The 27,687-nt window shown below is 40.5% G+C and overlaps 1 protein-coding gene across 2 annotated transcripts in view; it reads left to right on the forward strand.

Moving 5' to 3' along the window:
• The window catches only part of LOC141788241 (protein MTSS 2-like), a 108,956-nt gene extending 81,731 nt beyond the window's left edge, over positions 1-27,225 (forward strand). Inside the window, exons 8-14 of one of the 2 annotated variants that reach the window (XM_074667122.1) lie at positions 54-161; positions 521-618; positions 2,559-2,838; positions 3,048-3,122; positions 9,530-9,718; positions 12,186-12,348; positions 15,282-27,225. In XM_074667122.1, the coding sequence (XP_074523223.1) occupies positions 54-161; positions 521-618; positions 2,559-2,838; positions 3,048-3,122; positions 9,530-9,718; positions 12,186-12,348; positions 15,282-16,162 (1,794 nt within the window). In that variant the 3' untranslated portion in view covers positions 16,163-27,225. The remainder of the gene's footprint in view (positions 1-53; positions 162-520; positions 619-2,558; positions 2,839-3,047; positions 3,123-9,529; positions 9,719-12,185; positions 12,349-15,281) is intronic. The other variant, XM_074667123.1, reaches the window with a different exon arrangement.
• The last annotated feature ends 462 nt before the right edge of the window (positions 27,226-27,687 follow it).

The following is a 27,687-nucleotide window of genomic DNA, read 5'->3' on the forward strand; positions in this document are numbered from 1 at the left end:
CTGACAGACGGGGCAGCATGAAGTCAGTCTGTGTTTCTACCTTGTTTCTTTAGAATGGAGAGATCGCCATGCTGGGAGAGATTACCCACCTCCAGGCCATCATCGACGACCTCACTGTGCTCACAACCGACCCTCACAAACTGCCCCCAGCTAGTGAACAGGTACAACGTGGGAACACACACACACAAAACCATATATGACTTAGAAATCAATTAAAATTGCTCTTCATGTGGTTCACTTCTGAACTCTGAGCTCATTTTGGGAAAATTAAATCCTGAATTGTGAAATTATGGTTTGATTTTTACCTAAAACATACCAGTGATGATCAACTAACAAAATAAAACACAGCAGTCACAGACTTTCTTCTTCAGATCCTTCTATCCTCCTTAGTACACCAACAGATTTCAGAACTTTTTATGTCAACTTGATCATCCTGATGTCTTCCACCGCAGAACATAAATAATGACATAAACAAACATGGACAGACCTCCGAGCCTCCTCCTCTTCTCCTCCCTCTCAGGTGATCAAGGACCTGAAGGGCTCAGATTACAGCTGGTCCTATCAGACGCCTCCTTCATCCCCCAGCAGCTCTGGATCCCGCAAGAGCAGCATGTGCAGGTACACACACAAACACACACACATGTGCACACAGACATAAACTTGTTTTATAAACAGTGTGAGCATCAGAAAGAGGAGCTGACTGTGATGTTAGTGTCTCACTGTGACTGTCAGTCTGTCAGTGTATGCTTGTCCATTTTACTGTTTGTCCACTCATCCCGGGGTTTAAATGTTTGCACCAGTCTTCACACAGAGAAAGGAGAAGAGTGAAAGTGAAAGTTTTCTCATGAAGAAAAAAAAGAAAAAAAAAAAAGAAGAAATTTGCTAGCATGGGATCAGTCCCTTACATTATTCCTTTTTACATCAGTCAAAACAAGTATTACTCGATGAAGCTAAGAGCTGCGGCTACTGTCTTTTGCATATATACAGGATAACATGATGACACCATATGTGTATGATTACTACAATCTTTATCCCCTTTTTTATTTTAAGGAATATGAAACTCACATTTTGTAGCACTCTGATGCAGGTTCTGTTTTCAGTTTTATTATTTCAAAAGCCAAACAAATTCCAAATTACAAAACTGTTTTTTTCCTGTTCATTATCCACAATTTATCCACAATTTAAAAGAAGATTATCAGCGCCAAAGTTTTTTTTTTTTTTTTTTTTTTTTCCGCCAGGAGAACACTTATCCATTTACTGCATGTTAACCAAAAATCCATTGATGACACTCAGCTGGCCAGCAAAGTTTAACAGTGAGAAAAGACATTTGTGTTTATCTCTGTTAAAATTGATTTCTTGGATAAATTTTTTAGTAATGGTGGACACTGGAGTTGGATTGTCCTAAAAAAAGGACATCAGAGCAGAAGAAAGCTAAACAGGAGAGTGATAGAGTACGTACTGAAACATGGACTAAACTGTTTGTGATAATGTTCATTCCTACCCACAGTAAGCAGTTATTCTGCAGTGGTCTGTTCAAACTTGAGAGTCTATCAATAAAATGAAGAGTGAGGTTATTTTAGTAGTGCTACATAATTACACATGAATACATCACATCATTGCTAAGATGTATCAAAGTAAAGAAGATGTGCTCTCAATTCATTTGCTTCAAAACAAAAATATCTTTACGACAGTGGGTGCTAGTGCTCATGGGAAACAGAGTCTTTACCATGGAAAAACACTTGCTGATTCTGGCAGGTGTCACTGCACAAAACAGTCGTCACAGAGCCTTCGAAGAAACGACAGTCAGTTATTCTACGGTTTTTACAGTAGGGTACAAGGTGTAAAGCTGGGGGTACTCTCAGTCTTAGATAGAGACGACAAGAAGAGTGAACTCAAAGGAGCATTTCCATTTTCCTTTGTCTGTAAGAAACCTCTGTGTGTATTTGTGTGGAGCTGTCTCTGTCAGTGTTTGCATGTTGTGTTGTTCTGTCGCCCTCCAGGCAAAGCTCAAAGCATGCCAGTTCACATCCTTTTGCCTGCAGTGTTTACTGAGAGAGCACTGGTTCCTCATGAGCTTACACACTCTTTGTCTACCCCCCTCCTCCCTCACCTCCTCATTCCTCTCCCTCTTTTTCTCCCCCACCCCTCACACACATCCTCCTCTGTGCCTGTCTCTTCCTTCACCTCTTGTTTGTGTGCTCTCGTGTGGTTCGCCCTCTTTCTCTCCTGCGGGGTGTTTATGTGGTTACCTGGATTTCCTTTCATCTCTGGGTCTCTTTAACGCTTTGAACTGTGACTGTCACATTGCTGGATGAATAAACAACTTCATGTGAACTATTCCTGAACTTCACCCCATCGCAAACCAATCATATAAAACCAACTCATCCTCACATCTTTAACACCTCCAATGACCAACATCAACATTCCTGAAAAACCGCGTTCCTAAATCATGCCATTTCTCCAATTACTGTCCTTCATGAACCACCATTTCCTCCATCCTCCTCTCACCCTCACTCCACTCCCTTCCTCCTCCTCCTCCTCCTCCTCCCCCCTTGCAGCAGCGTCAACAGCGCCCACAGTAGCGCCTCCCGCTCCTCAGGGGGAGGCGGTAGTGTTGGTTTTGGTGGTGGTGGAGGCTCCCAGCCTCACTCACCCACCTCATCCTCCTCCTCCTCCGTTCGCTACCGCAGCAGCCTGCCACACCAGCCTCTGCCACCCGGGGGCATCGCCGCTCACCGCCTCAGCAGTGTGTCCTCACATGATTCAGGCTTTGTGTCCCAGGACGCAAACATCTACTCCAAGCCGCCCTCGCCCATGCCCTCAGACATCACAAGCCAGGTACGAAGGCACTCATGAAGATCTGTGTTTGCCTCTGAATTGAGTGAACTCAAAATAAACCTATTCCAATTTGACCATCACTGTCTGACTTCACCGGCATGTTTTGCCTGATGTTTTAAAAATTAAATTAAGCATGGGAATCATGCAAATACAAAACGCTGAAGGCACATCAGAAAGATATTTTGCTTTTCTTTTTTTGCCTGCTGTAGAAATCCTCCAGCTCAGCGTCATCAGAGGCCTCAGAAACGTGCCAGTCAGTCAGTGAATGCAGCTCCCCTACCACTGTAAGTACTCTACTGTTAACTACTACCCTGGCATGACCAAAGTTTTACAAAAAAACAAAAAAACAATGAATGCTGTTTATCCAGTAAATTATGATCCGTCAACTACAGGAGAACAAAAGTTTATATTTATGTCCTAAATGTCAAGAAATTCTGTTTAAGTTATGTCAGGAAACTGAACATCAGGGGTAGAAAGAGGTTGGCCTATTTACCTCTGCAATTTGATCAGCCCAAGCAGCAACATCCAGTGTAAAAACATTAAGCAATGGTAGAAGTGTTAAAAACTGCAGTTCTTCAGGAGTTCACTTGATGTTGGCTGCAGAAATATCAGAAACCACGAACACACCAAGACAAAAAAAGGAACAATTTTTACTCCATTAATAAATATTGTTGACAGGTAGACACCTTATAGCTGTCTGCAAAAAGGTAAAAGTCCTCTTTACTTCATCCAAACGAAGCCATGTTGAGTTCAGCATTACCATTATGGTGTCCTTTGACCATAGGCTTCTAAACTCTGTATGAGAAACGGATGGCTGATGTCACCGAAGCTGTCTCCATGTGTTATACAGACTATTGGTCAGACCCTGTGGCCACCCCCCAAACCATGTTTAGCTCTTTGCTTCATTAGAGGCAGCTCTAATTTTTAAATGAGCTATTCAGACTGTGTAATATCAGCCCCATGCTAGCTGTTTTAGCATTTTAATGTAGCACCTGCTTTTATGTTCTTTTTAGCCTTTCAAATATTAGGTCAAGAAAATTCATAGACCTTGTATTCAGCAGATAAATCACTAGTTAAAGATACTTGTTAGTATCATTTTCCATTGCTACTGAGTCAGTTTAGTTAACAGTCACTCAATACTACACACTACACCTTAAAAAGTTGTCATCGATACGATTAGCATCCCAAAACGTCATATTCAGTTTGTGGTTTAAGGCATAATAAGCTACAACGCTGAGAAGCTGTTGTGCACTCCTCAGCACAATAACTCAACTAAAAAAAGCTGGATCACTTCAGAAATGTGATGTTTTATTTACTAACAAAAAGCACAGAGCTGAGTTGGAGAGTGCTCCAGCTCTAAGACATCCAGTAGGTAAATGAGTTTAGTCGCCTTAAGGATTCAAAACCCAAACATTTGTGTGTCTGATGTCAGCACCTGTGTCACCTGAATTTGATATTAATCATACCCAGGCAGTTTACTTTTTTTTCAGGGGAACTATACACAGAGGAGAAGGTAAATGTTTGGTATGCAGTCATGTATATGCATATAAATACATCAGTGTATGAAAGTTGGGACCCACTTAGACAACAGAAACGAATAAGAAGGCAAAAAGGAAAATAGGTAAACATCCAGCTGTGATAACCACCTTTTCCTGACCTTGGGGTTAATGCACCGTTTAGGATCCTTAAAATATAAATCATTTAATTACAGTTGAAATACAGTAGTCTGTTCTGCTCATCTACTGGAAAATGTCTCAATCTCAACATCTAACTACATTTCATCTTTAGTGACACAGAGCTACATGTGGAACCAGCTGTGATAAGTGAGGTGCTTAAAAGTCATTACACAAAGGAACATGCTGTTCAAAATTATATGTTACAGCTATCAGGGTGGCAGAAGTTTCATTTTAAGCCTTGAATGGATTTTTACACATCAGCTGGAGACGGCAAGCAGACAATAGTTGCTCCATAGAGGCTTGGTATGCTCTGGAGCAGGGAATGATTTTATGTGGTGGTGTTGGCAACAAAATAAATAATGTGCGCTACAGGAGATAATAGTTTAGTAGTACAGGTGGTCAAACTGAACCTGAAACATGTGGTGTAGATTTTCAGCCAATACCAAGATTTCAAGGCAGACAGAATAAACTCTGAACCTTAGTTTGAATGGCTCATTTTAGATGTAGGTGTTGAGTTATGAGGTGTAGTTGTTTTGGGGCTTCCTGCATAATGAATATTTTTGTCCTGATTTTAACCACCCATGTCTTACATACAGATTTTAAAGTCGCTCACAAATCCGTCTATCTGTAAGCAGACAAAAAATGGTCGCACTAAAGCAGTTTAGACAAATATTCAGGTCAAGCATCATGTATTATACATGACAGGCTGCACATATGACGTCTTCCCCTTCTGCTGACGAACACTCTACAGCCATCTGACAGCAACAAGTGTATGATTCATCTCTAATTTGAGAGACATACAAAACCAAGATTGAATCCTGAAATAACACCAAAAGGTGCAAAACAATCACAGACTTCTGATTTCTGTTAATGCACCAAACTGTGTGGTTGCTTTGTTGTTTTTTCTCTCAATTGAAGTTTCTGTAAGAGACACACCAGCTTCATCAGAGAATCAAAATATTTTATTTTCATATCCGAGAAACCCCTCCTACTCCTCTATGTGGGCTTCACCACAACTAAACCTCTATTAAAAAAAAAAAAAAAGAAAAAAAAAAAAGAATAGATAGAGATGTTTAGACACAAACGGCATTGTATCATTGTTGGAGTCGGGATGACCTCGTGGGAAAAAAAAGTCACCTCCCTCTGCCTGCAACACCTTACAGACATGGATTTAATCTCTGATGCTAACGCTCACAAGGCCAGCATCATATCCTTTACTTCGCTTGTTATTATCATCAACAGTGTGCTTTGTAAAGCAGGGATTTACACACAGAACAGCATTTAAAAGCATGGTATGTAGTTAATTTGCATTTAACCTAATGTCTATGGTAATAAAACTGAGAGCTAAAATGACCTTTTATGGTGTGAACATTTGTTTTCCAAAAATTAGCAGTCATCACATATTTATAACAAAGGTTCATCTTTTGAGTCAACCCTGTTGCAGATGCACACACTCAATAATAATGTTTGGATAAAGTGAATATGGCGTTAAAGTAACTTTGGTGATAATTACATAATTACATAATTGCAAATGTTTGGACTCTGCATCCCTCAGGCGACTAGACTCATTCTCCTGCAGGATGTTTTGCTTCCACAGTCTTCTCCTGCTCAACTCTGTGCTTTGGTCCATTAATCAAACTTTAAATTCAGATATTTTAGTTTATTTATGATACAGATTGTAGCTAGTGGTTTGTTTTTTCTGCACAGTGTGACTGAGTACAAGTCTATAGTCTGATGCTGACTGTATCCATACTGGCTGGTCTGTGTCCTTCTTTTTTTTCCACATCCGAAGAAATGAGTGGATATGTAGACAATGCTTACTCCAATCAAAGAAAAAAAAAAAAAACTTAAAACTTTAGGCGACAACAACAAATAAAGTTATTGAACCTTCAGGACACAGTTAACACTTCTACAACAACACCACAAGAGCACCATTACTTAGTCAACACACACTTTACAAAAGGTGACACAAGATGATGGTTAGTGAAAAAAACTGATAGTTAAAAATGTAAGGCCTGTGTGTCCAATTAACTGAATTCATAAAGTTGAATATTGATATGGTAACGTTTTACTTAAGAGGTCTGCAAATTTCATCGCACTGAGGTAATAATTAGACAATTTTTTTTCTTTTTTCTTTGAAATTACCCCCAAAATTTCATGAGAATTTGGTGAAACTAGTCAGAAATTAAGGTAAAACAACTCACTTTACATGTCAGCTCTGCAGAATTTAGCAGGAAATTTTACTGGCCTGATCAGTGGAAGTTAGTTGTCAGTTATAGTTAAATGAATGCTTGCCAATTAAGCAGAATTTGCACATGAGGTAAGTGAACTTGTCTGTCATTTGACAACAAGGCCGTCAACTGTGCCTGGACAGATTCTGTTTTGCAGTGCGCCTGTACTTGCAGTGTCTATCACAATCAGGTAAGGCCAATTTACAACCCCACTCTTGGTGAATATCACATCTGTAGCCTTCAGTTGTCTCATGTAAAACATTAGAGGTCTAATCATAAAGGTTTATCATTTTGCATGTGATCTCAATTATGCATCTCAACAAACTCAGTACTAAAGAACTTGGTGAAATTAAATAACAAATAGCTAACTATCAACTGCTTATTGGGAAATTGAACTATTAACTTAACATTTCAAAGGTAATTATCAGAGGAAACAATAAACCTAATCTCTGTTTTCAAGAACAAAGCAGCTATTACCTGCTTCTCTGGAAATAGCAGAAACATTGGGATACCTCTAGAAATTCTAAAATTTCAAATAAATTATTTGCTAGTTGCCACCTTCTTACCTTGCAATTTGGAGTAAATTTCAAAAAACTGGAAAAAAGAGTAACCTACCAACTGTGACTTGTGACAATAAATGTGACCATTTCTTTAAAGAAGTTATATGATAATTTTCACCAAATTCTCATGAAATTCCGGGGGTAATTTCATGAGAAATAAGAAAAAACATTGTATAATTCTTTCTTACCCAAGTGCGATGAAATTTGCGGTCCTCTAAAGTAAGGTGTTACCACTAATATTTGTTACAGTGTTGAAATTAATGCAAACTATAGTGACTAAAGCCTGGTTTATATTACTGCGTTGTATCAACAGCATGGGTATGGATAGCCTATTACGATGTGAGCCCTGTGATTAGTCCGCTGAGCAGGGCCATATTTCCTGTATTCACCACAGGACAACTGTGCACTTTCAATGCTTCATCATTGACGTTTATGATCAAGCTTTTTAAGACATGGAGACTCAGGAGAAGAGACCTCGATGTAAGCCTCAAAGGCCTCAGTGTAAATACAGGTCTTATCAGTAGAAGCAAACAGCACTTCTTGCAGTTTTCAACCTTTTACTTGAGGAGATAGACCAAAACAGAACATATGCTGCTATGATCTTTGGTTTTATTACAGGGTTGTGTTTTCAAGTTTTGTTTCTGAAGTAAGATGCAATGTCATAAGGGCTGAACGATTTTGAAAAATAATCTAATTGCAATATTTTTGTACTAATATTGCGATTCAGCATGCGATTTTGGAGATTTTTTATTTATTTTATTTTTTATCATTTTATCTGATGACCAACATGACAAACAATACTGTCAACATATAAACAATGATTTCCTGCACTTTCAATTGAAAAAGAAAAAGAAACACTAAAATTTTTCTGACCTCCTGCTGTCAGTCAAAGTAACAAACTATACAGAATAAAATGAACAAGGGGTAGAGCTCTGCCAGTCATTCTACTGTTTGGATCTCTGTAGCTCACAGGGTTTTTACCAGAAAAACCAACAGGGGGAACAAGTACAAGTTATTATGGTTCCTCCAGGTCTGTGAACATGAAACTTTTTTTTTTTTTTCAATTGCAGCCTTTGCAATTTGTAAATTGCATTCGACTGCATTGTGATGTCGGTTTCAATTCGATTAATTGTTCAGCTCTACTGGTTTTATTGTGGGATAAAGAGATGCAGTGGAAGCTGTCACATCAAATCTATCTGGACTGGAAATGCACACAAACATGTCATCTGACCTTTCTAACAAAAAGACATAAATATCAGTGACATGTAGATTTCCATGCATCACTGACCTTAGATTCCTTAGACTAACTAGATTAGTCCTCAGTAGAGTCTTTTGAATCACATCCAGCAGTTACTAATTTATCCCTACAGGCTTTCTCTGCCATCAGATCTGTTCTGCTCGTCTGTCCGTGCAGTCAAATGCGTGAGTGTACATGTGCTGCTCATGTTCTCATGTGTTTGGCCCTGGGTCCCTGCCACAGTGAACGCTCTGTCTCTCTGTCTCTGTGTCTTTCTTTCTCTCCGTTGTAGTATAAGTCTTTGTCCTTCTCTCCTCTGATGATGTGACTGTGTCTCTCATCCCGCAGTTTGGCACGTCCTTCGCTACCTTCCGCCCCGCTCTCTCTCACTCTGGCTCCCCCAGGCCTCTCTCTGTCATTCTTCCTGTACCTGCGTCCCCACCTTATATCTGCCCCCCTGGATCCAGCTCCTCCTCTCCCACATCAAAGGTTCCTATCTGGAAGGTTTGTTCTCCATCTGCCTCCATTGCTTCGGTTGCACCTTCTCTTCTGTTGCAGTTAATGCATAAAATTTTCTTTCTTTTAATTTTTGTCACCAAGTCGTCTCATCCATAACCACGTTGCTTTGCCTCCACAAAGTGGTCATCCTCGCTCACTGTGTGTGCATGCCTTTTGATTTCTGGCCTCCCCTGTCTCATTCACCAGTTTTCCAATCGACCCACTTGAGATTGGTCAAAACTGAGCAGGGTGTAGCGCGTTAACCAGTCAAACTCATCATCATTAACAATTTCAAAGGCTCAAAAAAGGCCCCCTGCCCACACACACCTATGACACAAACTTCCACGCACACAAACACAACCCCCTGCCCCCAAAGGCCCCCTCTCTCTGCACTCAGATGAAGGGCTTCAAACTGCTGGAGAGCGGACAAGTCTCTTGTGTCAATGCTTCCTGCTTCTCTCTGTTGATTAACTTCACTCGCCTCCTCAGGATTGGTCCAAAGCAGGTCAGTATGAGCAGCCTGTGGCGGCGGCAGCAGCAGTTCAGAGGAGGAAGGAGCCTCTGGACAGATTGAGGGAGAGCGAGGGGTCCCCAAGCGCACAGGGATACGCTGGTCCATCAGCACATCCTGATGACCCTCAGAGATCCAGGATGACCCCGGCTACCATCGCTGCAAAGGTAACGCTGGATGAGGGAGTGACTTCTACAAGTGGGGCCCATGTGTTCAGAAGGTCTGGGTGATTTAAGATTTAACATGTTTGCTTGCCAGGTTCCTGTCCAGCTCACTTTGTTTTGTAGTGTCAAACAAAGTCTGGACTGTTTCTGTGGGCTCAGAGGTTAAGCTGATACTCCTTACCCGTGTACTTTATCCACTATGGAGTCAGAACACTGACAGTAAGATTTGGTATTGAAACAGAAAATAGGCATTGTGGAAAAAATTGAATTAGATGTGAAACAAGGATTTGCATTGTAAAATGTTTAACTGAAAAACAAAATACAGACATTAAAAAGACACTGTTTTTTAAGGATTTTTTATGTCATGATGTGTTTTTCAATGACAATATTCAGATGTTTTTTTTGGTCAAAAAAATTTGGAAAAAAAATTTTTTTTGAGCATCACTAGTTTTCAGTATCATTTCTCATTTTTTCAGTTTCATCTTACTGGCAGTGTTTTGACATGAAGGGAATGGGTGGGGGTGGGGCTTGGGTGCGCAAGAACACGCTTCCAGGTTTTCAGGTGAGGAGAGCAGCCCCTATCGGTTACCAGCAACTTGTAACGCCTGCGGTTGTGATCGTACACAGGACAGTAATGAATGCAAGTTCACCTCCAGCTCCTAAACCGCCAATAAGTCTGTTTCTCTGGATCAGTATTTTTAGGATCAAGTGAGGCAACACTATTTTCTACGCTGCCGTCTGTGGTGATATTTCATTTTTTGATGGGGTAGCGTTGAGATTAAAGTCGATGGAGAATAAAGTTGAAATGTCCAGATCAAAGTAGAAAAAGAATGAAATTAAAGTCGAAATGGTGAAAAAAAGAGTTAAAATAACCTGCCCTGATGTTTACCTGCAGTACACCAGGTACAGCCAGCTCCTCAACAGCCACAGACGTGACTGACAGTGGTTGGAGCTGCCATACAGGAGCCGAAATGGTAGTCTTCTAGATCCATTTGTGTGTGACAGGGTCACTTTTTTAATGCATCTGGTGTTAAATGAAGTGTGTGCACATATTGACTTTTCTGACTGGCCCTGGAGTATCCCCCCTTATCAGCTCATAGGAGACCAGTGTGTGGGACTGCAGAACAGACACTGAGCACCAGATAGCAGAGAGGGACGACAGCGGGATGGCAGCATAGAAAATGGCGTACTCGCCCAACCCTAAAAATACAGACCCAGAGAAACAGACTTACTGCCGGTTTGGGAATTCACAACCGCAGGCGTTACAAGTTGCTGGTAGCTGACAGAGGCCGCTCTCCTCGCGTATCATGCTCCAAGCTCCGCCACCCCTGTCATCCATGTCAAAACACTGCCAGTAAGTTGAAACTGAAAGAAAGGGAATTGAAACTGAAAACCAGTGATGCTCAAAAAATAAATAAAGAGTGTAAAAACACATCTGAATATTGGCATTGCAAAAAACTACATAAAAAATCCTCAAAAAATTGTGTTTTTTTAATGTCTATATTTTGTTTTTTTTAATTCAACATTTTACAGTGCCAATCCTCGTTTTAGATTCAATTCAACTTTTTTTAAAATGCCAATTTTCTTTCTCAATACCAAATCTTACTGTCAGTGTTCTGACTCCATAATCCACAGAGGGCACCAAAAGTCACATAAACAGAGAGACAGCGGGTAATATTTGATCATTTATATTTTTGATATCTACAGTTATTACACAAAAACCATTAGTTATTTCACAATTTTACTGTCTACTTCATCCAAAATGTCTTTCAGCAGCGTGAAATCTTCTCAAAATGTTCTCTGATTATTTTTGTCCATATGCTCTGTTCACCTGCTTAAATTATTCATCACATTTCCTGGAGTAAATACCATCCTAAATTGTAATCAAAGCTCTCCCAATCCTTCTAAAAGTTTGAAAAACCAGCAACATCAAAGGCTGGGATGATCAACTGAAAACTGTTGACATGAATTGACTGATATCATAAAAAAATGACCAAAGTTAAAGTTTAGTAAGGTTTGATTCATTTCTCTTAAGCAATCACCGACCCACTTCTTTGGAATATCTGCCCCAGCAAAACTTCACCATGAAGCAATGACAAAAAAAACCTTTCTTTTGGTTAGCTTACCAAGTCAAAATATGTCTTTAAACGAACAAAAAATACTATTTACTGATTCATATACATGCACATATTGTTACAAATTTGCAGTTAAATCAGATAAGTGGTGTGTTGCCTCAGGGCAAAGCACCACTGAATAAGTTAACTTGTTCCAATAACTTATTTTTGGGGAAAACTATTTTGGTTTTAAAGTTGTCTTTAAATGTGAGTCATGAGCCAGTCAGCTGCCCATGCTGATTCTCATTTTGACTTTGAGTTAAGCTCATTGTTACACAATTTTCTTGCATTTCTCCAATTTAATTAACAAAGAGTCATAAAACCTCTGCTCTCTCTCTTTCGCTCTCCGCTCTCAGCATGGAGAGGAAGTTTCTCCAGCAGCCAGTGACCTGGCCATGGTCCTGACCAGAGGACTCAGTATGGAGCAAAAGAGCAACAGAGACTCCCTGCAGTACTCCAGCGGCTACAGCACAGAGACCACAACCCCGTCCTGCTCCGAGGATACCATCCCTTCACAAAGTACAACAATAGAAACTTTTACTTTTACTTTTATTATGTCTACTGTAGATTTTCTGAGGTAAACCTTTTTTTAGCTGGTTAAATCTTGAAAACTACTCAAAAGTATAGATTCAGGTTCAGGTACAAACTATACATGAAAGAAAATGCTGAATTATTCACTGATTAATTTATTCTATTTAGCTTTATTTTACCAGGTTCATTCCATAAAAAACAACATTGTAAAGAGTCTGCTTCAAGGTGTTTTACTTCAGGTTTGAAAACATGTTGTAACATCAGCTCCTCAAGGTTTCAAGTTATTCTGCAATAAGTTTCAGGCTGAGGGTGCAGAATACCCAATTTTCCCTGTTTTCATTCAGGACGGAGAGCACTCCTTGGAGGGCAGTAAATACTTTCTAGCACTTTTCTGTGTGATAAAAACACACAGGTAGTGTGAGAGCAGGCTAGACTTGCTTTATAAATGAAGGTGTACCAATGTATCAGTCTGGGGGTTGCCAGAAAAGGCCATCAAACCCATAATACAGCACGGCATTACCAGTCAAACTAGTAATGAACCTCAAAGATGCATGGTTAGCTGAAGCAGTTATATGAAGACAATGTGCAGAGGTATCCATGTACAAAATATCACTACGATCCAAAACAAAACAAAAGGAGTTGACGCTCTGATACATTAAACAAGATACATTTGTTGAAAATGTAAAGATTTATCATTCCACATGCTCAGGTACTTGTAAGAGGTTACTACCTCTGTGATCTTTCCATGAGCTATCATCAGCATTGATGTATCATGAGACCTAGCCCTCAAGCTAGTTAACATCATGTGCTTAGTCTTACCTGCATTTAAATGAGTAAAAGTTTCATCTCATTCATATTATTTTGAAAATCAAATACATTCTTCAAGCACTAAATAACTAAGATCATTTGGGGGTAACTAAGGAGTTAAGTTACCCCCAAGGGGCAACATCCAGTTAGTAAAAATGAAGCCTGGGCAGAAGTGCTAAAAGTTGCTATGCATTGAGAATCTGCTCGAGGCTGGCTGCAGAAAGACCAAAAGTCACGTACCATATTTTCCGCACTACAAGGCGCCTCGGAGTATAGGGCGCACCTTCAATGACTGGCCTATTTGAAAACTTTGTTCATATATAGGGCGCACCGCATTATAAGGCGCATAGAATAGAAGCTATAGTAGTGGCTGGGGTTGCGTTATGCATCCACTAGATAGAGCTGCGCTGAAGGGAATGTCAACAAAACAGTCAGATAAGTCAGTCAAACTCAGGCCACATCCACACGGAGCCGCACATTTTCCTATCCAACTATTTTCTGTGCCATTTTCAAAAAAAGTGCGCTGTAAAGACAAAGCTGTTTCTGCCATCCACAAAAGCCGTTTCCAGAGACCAGTTCAAATGCCAGACCTTTGGGGGGCGCTGTATTGCTCAATTGTCTATTGTTCACAATAAACAAGAGAAGAAGCCCGGGCCAGCCTGTGAGCTAATGTTAGCACTTAGCAGAATTCCTCTTAACAGGTTCTTACTGCTTACCGCTGTTACTCCGACGACGCCCCCTAGCTATGGTAGCCATGATTAATCAATATCGATCCATATATAAGGCGCATCAGATTATAAGGCACACTGTCAGCTTTTGAGAAAACTGAAGGCTTTTGGGTACGCCTTATAGTGTGGAAAATACGGTACACACCCAGCCATAAAAACAGAGTTTTACTGCATTAAAAAACACATGCACAGCCTCATTCAAAAACAGCTTGGGTCTAAAAGGCTGATTTCACTATCGGCACACACTGTATGGTGAGTGGTTTTAATTTCTAATTCCGGGCTTAGAAGTTATTAGGATCGTTTGATTGTCCAATCAGTGACACAGCTCGGGTCACACGACTGACGGGCGCCCTGTAGCTGACATTGCAGAGGCTATGTCCATGTTTTATGCAGTCAATGGTTACCCCACAACAGCTTACAACAATCATCAGAATAAGAATTGAATATAGCATCGGAAACCATTAGCCCCACACAGTAAATAAAAGTAGGCCAAATACAGAGCCCTGCAGTACACCCCTTTGGGCAAAAACTTTGTCAGAGCATTCACCATCACATCGCAAAGGTATTCTGAATATCAAGATGTTTCTTCTGAGAGTCTGTTTTTTAAAATGCTGTGATCAACTCAATCTTTATTTTCCTTCAAACAGCATCTGACTTTTTATAAAATGGTATTGAATTCATTTTAGTGTTTCATGCCTGATTATATTATAAATGGGTGAACTGGACCAAACGAATGTTTATCTTTAGCTGACATTGGCCTTCAATGAGACAGCACACCTTCTGACAAGTGACCCAACATTGGGCCCATGTGCTGTACAAACCCTGCAACAGGGTAAAAATGTCCGTACCATAGGCAAATATCACAGTGAGTCTTCCTGGTTGGCAACTTCTTCAGTCATCAGTATATTTAATATACATGGAAGAAAGGAAGCTGCCCTGTGGTGAACAAAAGCAGCACAGAAATAAATCTGTTTCTGGACTCACCTGTCAAAAGAATTTGTTTGCAAACTGCATAATTTTACTTAAGCTAGACATAGAGAGAAGTTTCACCAATCTAACAAAATAGTTCATCCATTTAATCATCCTGGCAGCAGGATCAGGATGTGACAGGTGTACTCTGACACTTTCCTTGACAGCAGCTGGGTGATGAGAATATGTAGACAGCATTGAATAATATTTAATCAGGCTCTGTAATGGAGCTAGCTGTCACAATCTGCCGACCTTTATCTCAGTACACCTACCAAATAATTTGTTAATCCAATAAAAAAGGGCACAGATTGTTGCCTTTGTGATGAAATTTCTCATCTCAGTATATTCTCCAAAATTCAGTTTTGAGATCCTGTCCACCCAAGGCTGATATGTGAACCTCCCTTTCCCTGTCATCAGGTTCAGATTATGACTGCTACTCTGTGAACGGAGACACTGAAGTTCCCGATGGGCAGACAGAGTTTGACAAGTCCTCCACCATCCCTCGCCACTCCAACATCGCCCAGAACTACCGCCGCATGATCCAGACCAAGAGACCTGCCAGCACAGCCGGGCTTCCCAGTGGGGTCCTAGGTCCAGGAGGTCATGTGATACCAGGACAACCAGGTGGAGCTGGTGGAGGGGGATCAGGCACTCCAGGCACTGCCACCATCCGCAGAACCCCATCTACCAAACCTGGTGTGAGACGCACTCTGTCCAACGCAGGGCCCATCCCCATCCGACCACCCATTGTGCCTGTAAAGACCCCCACTGTTCCTGGAGACTCACACTCACCTGGTGCAGGTGGAGGTGGGTATGCAGGTGGAGCTCATGTGGGTGGTGTGCCTGTGCGTGTGGGCAGTGAGGAGTGTGTGTTCTTTACTGGAGTGGACGATGCACAGGGAGCGCTTGATTATGTGAAGGCGTCACCAAAGCGCCTCAGCCTTCCTAACACTGCCTGGGGTTCGGGGGCAGCGTTGGAGGTCTACGCCCAGCAGCATGGGGGCCTCTTGCTGGGAGCCAGCTCAGGAGCCGGATCAGAGGAGGAGCAGATGATTGCAGCCAATCGACATAGTCTAGTGGAGAAGATTGGGGAGTTGGTAGCCAGTGCACATGCTCTCGGAGAGGGTCAGTTTCCTTTCCCTGCTCTCCCCGATGACCCCGCCCTGCAGCAAGCTGGCCCTGCCGACTCTGGGACAGAAGGAGCAGAGGGGTCCGGTGACATGTTGACCACCATCAGGAGAGGAGTCCGCCTCCGCAAAACCGTCTCCAATGACCGATCGGCCCCACGCATCTTGTGATTGGAGGAAAACCTGGAAGAGGATGAAGTTTGTCAGCCAATAGGGAGTCAGGTGTTGGTGTGGTGCAACCCAACCGCCTAGTACACAAAAACTTAACCATGTAGGGAGAGCTCTAATATAACAGAAGATGAATGAAAACAAAAACATACACAAAAAATAAGTGTAAAGACATCATTAGAGTAAAAGATATATAATATAATGATAATAATAACATTAATAATGTTAACCAATGCTGACAATTAAGAGTTAAATACTGAATATTGACAGGCTCCTAGACAGCCACTATAACTAGTGTGTGTTGGACGCATGTTTGTCTTCTCTACACCTCCACCCAGGGACGGAAAGACTCGCAGGAAAAACAGATAAGATAAAAAATGGCAAAGAAAGAGAGAAAGACTGGGTTCTGTTTGCCAACTTACACCCTTCCCCATCCTCTTCTCCAACTAACCCGACTGTCGAACGCCAGAGGAAGGACTGATGACTGAAGGACAGCCGAGAGAGGGGGGGGCCTGAGTGCCATGTGACCAGCTGGATTTGAACCCAGGCTGTCTCAGCAGTGACATACTGTACTTATTAGCCCAATGAACTGAAGCTTTGGTATTAGCATGGGGAGCTAACAGGCCAGAGGACTCCTCTGGATCATCCTAATGTAAAAGAGTCTTTAAAAAATACTGTTGGCATTGAACCATGCTAGTGCCCCCTTCCCCTCTCTCTCTCTTTGTGTGTAGTGTGTGCTTGTGTGTGTGTGTTTAATGTGTATGCACGTGAGCCAGTGTGAGAAGTAGGTATGTGGAAGCAAGTGAGTAAGAGTGTGTGTGTGTGTGTGTGTGCGAGGGGGGTGGGTAGAGCTCTGCTGCAGGACAGCTGGTTACCCAATGAGGGCAGGGCTTTTCTCCTGTGTGTTGTGTGCGTATTTTCTTGTTTATATCGTGACGTCATTTACCTTGTTACCACTGTCGAAGAAGTTACGAGAAGTAATCCAGGCGTATAGATATATTCATATATATTTTCTAGAACCAGAGAAAAAATGTTACATCAGAAATGGAGCAATAAATGTGTTTTATTTTCTTGTTTCTGAGAAGAGCATCAGTGGGGGACTGGAGATTCCTCCTGTGTCACATTCAGGCAATCATCAGGAAAGCTAAATTACACACCGACTGTGAATCCATGCCTCGCCTAGTCTTGGTGAGTCTCTCTCTGTCCCTGTCTCTTTCCGGAGGAGGACATGGGTTACAAAATTGCTGAAGAAACAAACACGAATACTTGAAGCACTTTGATAGGTTTTTAAAGTATGAACAATAGCCACTAGGGGTTGCTGTAGTCATACTGTAAGAGAGGGAGAGTGGAAGTGAGAGAGATGGCTGCCATTAGGATTGCATTCTGAAGAATAATTATTTAATTTGCTGAAGAAGAAGACGAGGGGAAGGGACAAAGAGGAAGTGATGAAGTCTAGTAGGATTGGAGTGATGTGTGAAATGAAACGAAGGATGGGACAAGAAAGTAGATCAAAATATTTAACTTCAAAAGGACTGGATGTTAGCGCTGGTCATGTCCTACAAGCCATCACTGTAGAGTACTGAAGATTTTCACTGGGCTGGTTGTATTAATGTCTGAGGGTCTGAACACATGATGCAAAAATAAAACAGTGCAAGGACAGGTCAGACTGCTGTTTGGGTTTAGGCTTTAAAAAGTGTCACTTTACTACAAACAGGTGACTTGTCCCAGAGGGCATTTCCCTGACACCTTAAATTGACATTTAAATCGTGACATTCCTCTAATATAGCTTATATAATCACCATAGCTTGTTTCATTTTGTCTGAAATCTACATTGATCCACACTAAGTGTGATTTCGAGAGAAAGAAGCACAGTATTGAATAATTTCAGTACAAATATTCAATACTTTAAGTCACAGTAAACAAAGTCTTTCATGCATGGCAGGAGAGAGAAATCTACAAATCTAGACATTGACAAATCAATTGTCAATCATGGAAACATGCTGACAAGAAGTTCTGCACTGATGTCACAAGAAGTAGATCAGATGAACATTAAACTTACATAAAAGAGGAATGCGTGTACTCACTGTTGACCCCTGCATACAATAACCTTCACTATAAAATAAAATCTAGTCATTTACAATTAAGCCTAAATACAGATTAGAAAATCCGTTCTGTCCTTTCAATTCTGTGTATTTTTGCATCATGAGGTGCAAAGTGCACAGTTGAACATAACTGGACAACAAAACTGACCTTGTGTGTTAACTAAGAACAAGTTACAGAGAAGTGGTGCAGACCATTTGAGCATTGAGCAACAATTTGATCATCAGAGTTGGGTAGTCATACTTTCCCATCAATGCAATGTAAAGATTTACATGCTGGGATAACATTAACACAAAATAGGGGTAGTGTGTCCCTTTTAGTAGCTTTGAATAATGTACAGCTTAAAAAAAATCCCTACTTGTCTCACACTGGTGTTTTAAAAAACCAGTATTACAAAAAGTCTGTTGGAGGTCTGTTGAAGGCCGAGATCAATCAATCAATCAATCAATCAATCAGTCAATCAATCATTAAAATCAATAAATCTTTATTTATATAGCACCAAATCATAACAAATGATAGATATGTCGAGACTTTGGTGTTGTCAACAGTCTGTTTCTCCTCCATGTCAATAGGTCTTTTTTTAAGATTTTGTGAAGCTCTAATAACACTCTCATGAATCTAGATGCTGTTATCAGGACGAACCATTTTGAGCTGTTAACAGACAAAATTCAGAGATTTCCACAACACACGTATATAGCATAGTACCCCGTTTTTTAGCTAACTTAGTGCTGACAGTGAATTTTCTTGCCTCTTGCCGTAAAAAAGCGACATTGTTGTCAGTTATAAACTGAAACAAACTCCTTCCACGACTGTGTAAAAAGTATTTTAAAGATTTTTTTTCCACCTAACATGTCTATAGACTGTATATAGAGTGGACAGCGTGGCTCCACCATTTACCATTGTACAGTTTTGAAGCCAAAATGCCCCCTCACAGGCGCAGCCATTGGTAGCAGTTGTGCAGCCAGAGTCAGAACAGTAGAGTCTGTGTAGGATTCTAGGAGAATCTGAGTGGATCTGGGTGACAAAAATAATATATATATATTTTTTTTTTCTTTCAAGAGTCCTATTATTTCTTGACTCTACCTCCCCACATATTTTACAGTGCCCGAGAAAAAAAAAACTGGAGAACAGTAAAATGTGACGTAAAACCTTGTTTTAACTCCTGAAAACAAAGACTCTTCAGAAAAGCGAAATGGTATCTTCAAATCACCACACCAATTAGACATGAGAAACATTTCTACCAGGTATATTAGTTTTTCAGAGTTTGACCATAGCCCATCTGGAATGCCTGGGGAGACAGATTTTTTTACCTACACTGCAGCCAGTCACCAGGGAGAGCAGTTTTTCAAGGCGAACTCACTTCAAGCTGAGCAAGATGACGTCCATTTTTTTTTTTTTACAGTCTATAAACATGCCCAACACTGGTTATCAAAGAGCTGCTCCAACAAATTCCCAACTTCTGCACCAGTATTTGTTCAGACATAGACATTTTAAAGTATTTCCAATGATCATGTCTGTCAACAGAATAAACCCCAGTGCGGCTCAGGACTCAGCTGTTAGAGGATTATTTATGGACATTAGGGTGCGAGAGAAGGTGAACCTAGTTTGATGGACATGCTGGAGACAGAAGTAGGCAGACTTGAATTAGACTTTTAGAAACAGACAGAGGGGACAATACACGAGGAATGAGCATTTCACTGCCTGTTCAGACAATACCTACTCTATGTGCTGTATTTGTAAATGAGAATCAGGCGCACAGATTTGGTAAGAAAAAAAGAAAAAAAAAAGAAGTTTGTCAGAGAATTTCAAGGAATATTGCGTTTGTCTTCTTTTCATTTCACAGTACTGTTTAATATTTAGTCTTACTTTGGATTTATGTAAATGAGGAAAAACATGAGTTATAACACAAACTACTAAGCTGTGTAACATATGGTTGTAGGATGAGTGGACTGAGAGTGAGTGTGGCTGTGTCCTCGTCTGGCTGTTGAAATGTAGGATAGTGAACTCTTCATCACTCGTCTGTTCGCACTCTAGCAGTGACCTGAACATAGCTGGTGACTTCAGTGCTCTAACATTTGTTGTTATTTCTTCATTTTCTCTTGAATAGAGCACTCTTTGAACTTAATTGTGGCTTAAGAGCAAAAATATGATTTATTTGAAGAGATAGAGAGGAGATGTGTCCCTCTCCCCGTGCACTTTTCTTTTTTTTCCTTCTCTCTAAAACATCCTTTCACTACGATAGTGTTTTAGCAAAAGGATGCTGTATTTCTTTGTCTCTGGGAGAACTCCTGTGTATGAGTGTGTGTGTGCATGTGTGTGTGTGTGTTGTATTAGCTGGTTCTGGCAGGGTGAGAGGGTGGAAGGGGAGAGCAGGCGGGCTCAGACTTCATCCTTTCATTAAAAGAGAAAACACATCATGGGTGTGGAAATGTTCGTGTAAAGACTGCCTGCTGAAGTCACGCTGTACATGAATAAACGAACGAACGTCTGCTGAATGTACCGCAGCTCGGGGGCAACATCAAACGGTACATGTTTGACTTGTTACGACTACTGCAATGTCAGGACTTTGTTGTTGTGCAACTGAATGAAGTCTAGGAAAGCAATACAGAGACAGTGTTCATGTTCGTGCATCCACAATGATGTTCCAGTGCGGGTTCGTTAAAGGAAAATACCACTGTTTTCTCCACTCCAATATCAAAACTATTTGATGTTTCATCGCTTTGATGGTAAAATCTGGAGTTAAGTGCAACCAGTTACGCTCTGCTGATCTGAATGTGTATGTGCTGAATGTTATTATTTCTAGTACAAGCTAACACTAATGAGTCCACTGCCAGTTACCCACAGAAAACATCTTCATTTCCCCTCTGGAGCTTACTGCTTATTTCAAAATTGCAGAAAACAACTCAGGACAAGACAAGGAACAAAATGTGTAATGGTTTTCACATCCAATGACAAGGAAAGTGGACAATATGACGCTGGTATTTTCCTTTCAGATACCCAGTTATCAGCACAAAAGGTTATCTAATGAAACAATAGTGTCTTTTTTAATATGCTGAATTAACTGTGTACTAAACTTACTGTCTGAACAAGCTGAAATAACCACGCTGCTGCAGATGTGTCAATATACCTGTGAGTGTATGTGTATGTGGGTAGAAGTAGTGGGGGCAAAACAGGAGCTACAACAGAAACAGCACACTCTGTAGGAACATGCATAGTTTACATGTGCAGGCATATACAAATGCAAATGCAAAATAGAAAACACACATTCAACAATTTTTGGTAACACTTTCTTTTGATAGTCCATCTGCTGACACTCAACAAGCTTTCAGAGATACATCATTTTTCAACAGACAAGTAACATACATCCAACTAACTATTGGTAGACTATGCGGTGCGTTTCAAGGTCTTACAACATTTTACAAAAATGTATCCCAACTCTTAATTTTTTTTCACAAGACTATTAGTTGACATTTGACTATCTGTAGATCGTCAACATCTTGTAAGTTGATTCGTCTGAATTGATCTGTCAGTTGAAAGTCAACAGTAAAATGTCAACACATCTCCAACGTTTCTCACCCATCATATGACTGACTCTGTTGATACACTGTTGGTTGTCAACTACTGATTAGATTAATTGACTATCAATAGATAATATATTAACTAAATAGTAGTTGACAACTAGTAGTTGGCATTCTTAACTAAGCGTATGTAGACCTGAGTTAGGACTATCCAATTAAAGTAAAAAAAAAAAAAACAGTCAATTATGGTAACATGTCAGTATACTTATACTTTTTTCCCCCCTAAAACAGCTGTACGATTGTTTTCTGAAAAAAGATATCATGAGGGAAACCTTTTACTTGTCAGTTGCCTAGTCATGTTATCTGTCAACCGATACACAGTTGATATGCAACTACTCACCTGCTGATAGCCCGTTCAGTGCCAACCGATGGACTATCAAAATAAAGTGTTACCCAACTCTTTTTACTTCTCTGAAAGAACTGAAACAAGCACTACAAAAAAACCCTATCAACATCACATCAACCTTATCTTCACAGACTTGTCGGACAGTTGAAAATATCCCATCGTGTTTCTTAAACGACTGTGGTGCTGTTGACTTTTGAGTTTGTTATCTACAGGAGTTTTAGCCTGGTTTATACTTCTGCATTGACCCTACACCCTGGTTGTAGCAGCACTACTTGCTACTTTTCGCAGTGATTTAGAGGGTAATATGTCAGATTGAAGCTGGTACATGCTGCTGTTTATCATTCAATGACTGTTACAGGGAAGTATTTGAGGAGAAGTAGTAGAACATGAATGTAAGATAACCAGGACATGCTGTGAATACAGGGAGTAGGATCCCACTCTGTAGACCAATCACAGGGCTTGTATCTCACACAGTTTTAACATGTGGTTACATTTTGGAGGAGGTCCATGTTAGGTTCATGTGTGGAGGCTCCTGGGTTGCAAAAAAACTACACAGACTTATGGCAAAGGGTATGCCAGTGAATGGACACAGTTGATAGACTAGACTTTACTGCAAAGCGTGAATCTGGAAGGAGTTGTTCAACAGATGCCACTTTGGCTTGTCTGCTGTATTGAAATTGAGTAATGTCGCTCTCATTTGAAGGTTGCAGACGGTTAGCTTAGCATTGCCAACAATCTGCACTTGAAGCACAAGGAGACAACTAGTCTGGCTTTATCCAAAGTTTGTTGCATAAATTCACTGATGGTGGGATGGGGGATTATTTTTTTGTCTGACTGAATGACTTCAAAGAGTCTCTGACAAGAATTAGATTAGAAAGGAAACATTAAAAGAAGTTGGACTCCTCTGTGAGAGTTTAACAAAGGATTTATGTATTCATTTCCAGATTAGTTCTATGGGACTGTCCACGACCCCTGGATTAATATTTGAAAACTCAACAGCACCATTGTCTGGTAGACTGGTTTACAAATTACCTTCTATTAATGCCACCTTCTTTTTTCTCCCTGCATACCTACATCCACTGATTGGTGCCACACACACACATACAAAAGCGCCCGAGCTGACAAGTTAGAAACAACTCTAGTTAAGATGAGAGTCCCATTGGCTGAACGCAGTCTCCTTGTGCTCAGCCCATCAAAGCTAATGAAGAATCACTCTGATGAGGTCTTTGTTTTCTCCACAGTGAATACAAGCCCAGCTGTGTCTTTCTCTCTCACACGCTTTCTCAATCTCCTGTTTCCTCTTTTGTGTGTGTTGTTGTGTCTGTACACATTACTGCCATGATTCAGATGGAGGTAATGGCTAATGGGTTGTTGTACTACATGGCGTCGGGGTGTGTCAATGACGTCTGAACAGTAACACGAGAAGGTTACAGCTAACAATCAGTCTCAGAATAAGATTACATTTTTACTAACTTGATCAGGTGTTTTGAGACACACTTTTGTCTGCATCTATGATACATAATATTTTTTTTATATTTTCAGCAGTTTAATTTTATTGATCACACACCTGAGGGGAGGAATTATGGGGGGCAAAGAGGAGTAGGAAGTACAGTAAAAGGTCACCACCAGCCTCCATTCACATGTCAGTCGGTACACCAATACTATGACACACATAGCTGCAAAGCCTCAGTTTAAGTCCTATTAGGAGAAATGAATATATAAATATAACATCTGAAGTTTTAACCATGCACCACAGAAGAGTTAGGTAAAAATCTGAATGTTTTGGGGCATTGAGCAACTCCGTTTATTTTTATTTTGATGCCTCGCTTCTCCTCTCGCTTGCTTTGGCGTGAACTTTTGGTTCTGCATTTTGCAATCACTCAAGAACTAAGATTCCTCACAGGCAACAAAAACACTCTATGACTGCAATATTAATCAGCGGTTCTTCGAATTTCTGAGATATTCTTTCTGTGCTGTAAAGAATTACGTCACAGAGATTAAAGAGGGTTTGAACGTGCTGTTATTTCCATGTTGCCAGCTGTGACACAAATAAAAGTAGGGCAGAAACAGAAGCTGAGGCTGCCTGTTGATGGTTGAAGATCATCAAACATTTAGTTTGACCAACTTCTCTCACAGTAAACTTCTAGACTGTTTGCACCACGGCTCGGTTTCTGTGGTTACTTGGATTTACAGGGAATTGGCAGACCTCCACAAAGAGCATTTGCTCGCAGCATGAACACATCGTTAGGAACCTATGTGGACATTTTTTGAGGACAACAGCCTTCTTGGTGGTGTTGGGTTTGCCTTTTTATAACTTTGACGCAGATTGAAAAGTGTTCCCTGTTTGAAAAACTAAATTTCTTCTTCTGTTTAAATCACAGTTATCATGAAGGGGTTTTATTTTCCATATCTACTCACTAACCATACATTATTTCACTGTTACCTGGCTATTAACTTCAGATACAAACACAGTGGATAAAACATTGGTAAAAGATGAGTTTATTGATTCAAAATGATTTATCTTCAAACTCTCATTCCTGGTGATCCTCGTTAAAATGATTAAAATTAAACAGTCCTCATTCAGCTTTACTTTTTCTTTGGGCTCTGTGTTTGACACATCTTTAAAACTAACAAAATGTCACAGCTTCAAACTCTGCTGCTGTCATCACCACCACTAATGGTTGAAGTTTCTCTAAGCAACCTGTGACCTAAAACTTCTCTCACCTGCTTCCCTGCCTTTGGGGAGCCCTATTTTTTACCATGTGCACTGCGACTTTTTTACTCACATGTATGCACATATTTTATTACCCGTATGTGGCCAATAACAGGTTTATAGAGAAAAAATTCCACTATAACTACAGCAATTGCCCAATACTGTACTGAAAATATCATATAGGCACTGTAGCAGCAATCCAAAAAGTGTTAGGAAATGTTTCTGTTTAATTCACAAGTTGCTAAAATTTTCAGTAACTTCGAATCACAGTGTGATGAATTAAATCCTTTAACAAAGTGCAACATGGGGAGAAGATCTCTGCAAAGTGTGCTCTGCAGATAGAAAAGTTGTTTTGGCTTAAATATTGTCAGAGTTAAAGCAATAAAAATACCCCAGGACATCCCTCTGCAACTTACTGAACCGTATCATGTCAACTGTTCAGATCAATGTGGCAGCTTTCTCAAATCTCTAAATTGTCCCTCATTTAAGTTTTACAGAAATAAAGCAGCATGTAAGTTTTAAACAGCTGGTCAAATCCCCCATAAAGGTATGAGGAAAGTTAATTCACAGGTGCAAACTTAGCCTCTGCTCAGGTGCAGCAGCATACTGTAATGTCACACACAACAAACAGTGCTATCCATAGTACTGAAACAAGCTCTGGTATCAAGTGAGGCTCATTAAAATCAATTCCATCTCAGTTCGGAAACAGGCACATTACAAATCTGAAATTTTCAGAGCTTCCCCTGAATGTGTCAGGTAACGCTTTCAGGAGCGCGCCTGACCCTTTCAGGGGAGCGGAGATCCCCTTAGCTCCCCCCATAATTCAGACCCTGGTTTTACTCACCCTGCTGTCATCCTGCAAACTAAACTTTCAGAACCAATTTTCCATGGATTGATTTAATATGACATGTGATCCGTTTGCCTCGAGCAATGCTTATGATAGTGAAAGTTATTAACTGTCGTCATGGGGTTTCAACCAATCAGAATCAAGCTACTTACCTGGCCAGATGATCAGTAGTAATAGGTGGATATTTAGTGGTCATATTACCGCAATGGCAGCCAGTGGTTTACAAACATAGACTGAATCCATCATGAGCAAAGTTTTAGTGACTTTACACTCTGAGCTGTGGAAGTTCAATGAAACCATAAAGCTGAAAATCTGGTTGGGATCAGATCAGGAGTTTGATTCCTTCGAATGATCTGTAGTGCTTTTTTGGCATTTTGGCCTCTGCTGTCTTAGTTTTGCAATATTAAAACAAAAGTAATCAGACAACACTGAAAAAAAAAAAAAACTAATCTGTCCTGATAGTGAGACTGGTGGTAGTACCTTGTCAAACTCTAGCAACTGCAGATTTAAATGAAACCCTGAAATACAACATAAATATGCATTGTACTTTTCCCCTCAGTGTAGTCGCCCTCTACTGGCCTGAAAAAAGAAGGCAGGTTTAAGACACCTTCGCTTCCACTCTACTTTGATTCTACAGTCTATTCTAACTTTTTATTTGCACACTCCATGGTACAACCCTCTCCATTAGCCATCTGCCCAGGTCATACTAGATGTGTACTGTGTGTGTATGTTTGTGTGTGTGTGTTTGTATGAGTTGCAGAAAGACACGTGGTTAAGACCCCCACTGTCCTTCCCTCCCACCTCCCACACACAATCTGTCAAATCCTTCCTGCTGTCTAAAACTGAAAACACACACATTTGCACACACTTTTCTGAAGCGAACATGACAAAGGTACAGTAGATTCTCAAAAGCTACATCACGGTGTGCTGAAAATGTCCCCGGGATCGTGATGAAACATGTCGTAAGTTTTCTGTCACACAGCCATGCAGAACAGAGAGGTCAAAGTGGCCTCCTGCTTCTCCAACCAAACTGAATGTGTTACTGTCAGCGCTCCATCGCTCTTGCTCTCTCCCTTCTTCTTCTTCTTCTTCTTCTACAGCTTCCTTGTACGAGCTCTACAATGACATCTCTCCACAACTCACATAACAGGCACAGGCGTAATTTCTCTGGAGCTATTTTATTCAGATCCGAACATTGTGTCAGAGTCAAAATCTGCGTTATCTTCTGTACAAACTGATCTCTAGCTCCTCTCCTCCCTCTCTGCAGACACTGTGCTCTCGTCTGTCTTTCTTCTTCTGCTCTTCTTCTTTAATTTATTGTGAGTTGATTTCTAAGGTCATTTCGCCTCTGTCGCTGATGATAAGGTTTTTCTTTTTTGTCTTCCTTTTTGTAAAATTGACCCTCTTTTTGTTAACTTTAGTCACTGCTAATGTAACAAAACGCACTGTGATGATTCCAGTATTAATAAAAGTTGTACTTAAACTGTGCCCTGCTGTGTGTAAAGGCTGTTTTTATTCTTTAACACACAAGGTCAGGGCTCCGAACCTAACGTGCTGCTTCATCAGGAACCCAATGAAGTTAATGAAAGTAAAAAGAAAAATAATTTGATGATTAAACCTTCCTTGTCAAGGTTTTTTGGATGAAACTGGAGACAAAGAAACCAGTTTTAACAAGTTGGCTGTGATCTTGTGAGTGCTGAAGTGACGTGATGAGTGAATTACAAGAGGCCAACCACATGGTAGGTTATCAAGCAATCAAACTGCAAACTTCACTGAAACATGACGCCAATGCAGAAGCACTTCCTTCTGTTTGGTTCTGTCCTTCCTGTCAATGTTCTGCACAAAGAAAACACAGAAAGCTGAGAACATCTTCTACAGCTCATCACCGATGACACTCAATCAAATCAGGAACCAAGACTTTTATTAATGTAACAGAGATATGAC

Source organism: Halichoeres trimaculatus, unplaced genomic scaffold (genome assembly GCF_033239565.1).
Source record: "Halichoeres trimaculatus isolate MK-OKI-2021-1 unplaced genomic scaffold, fHalTri1.1 fHalTri1_scaffold_3, whole genome shotgun sequence".
NCBI classification, from domain to species: Eukaryota; Metazoa; Chordata; class Actinopteri; order Labriformes; family Labridae; genus Halichoeres; species Halichoeres trimaculatus.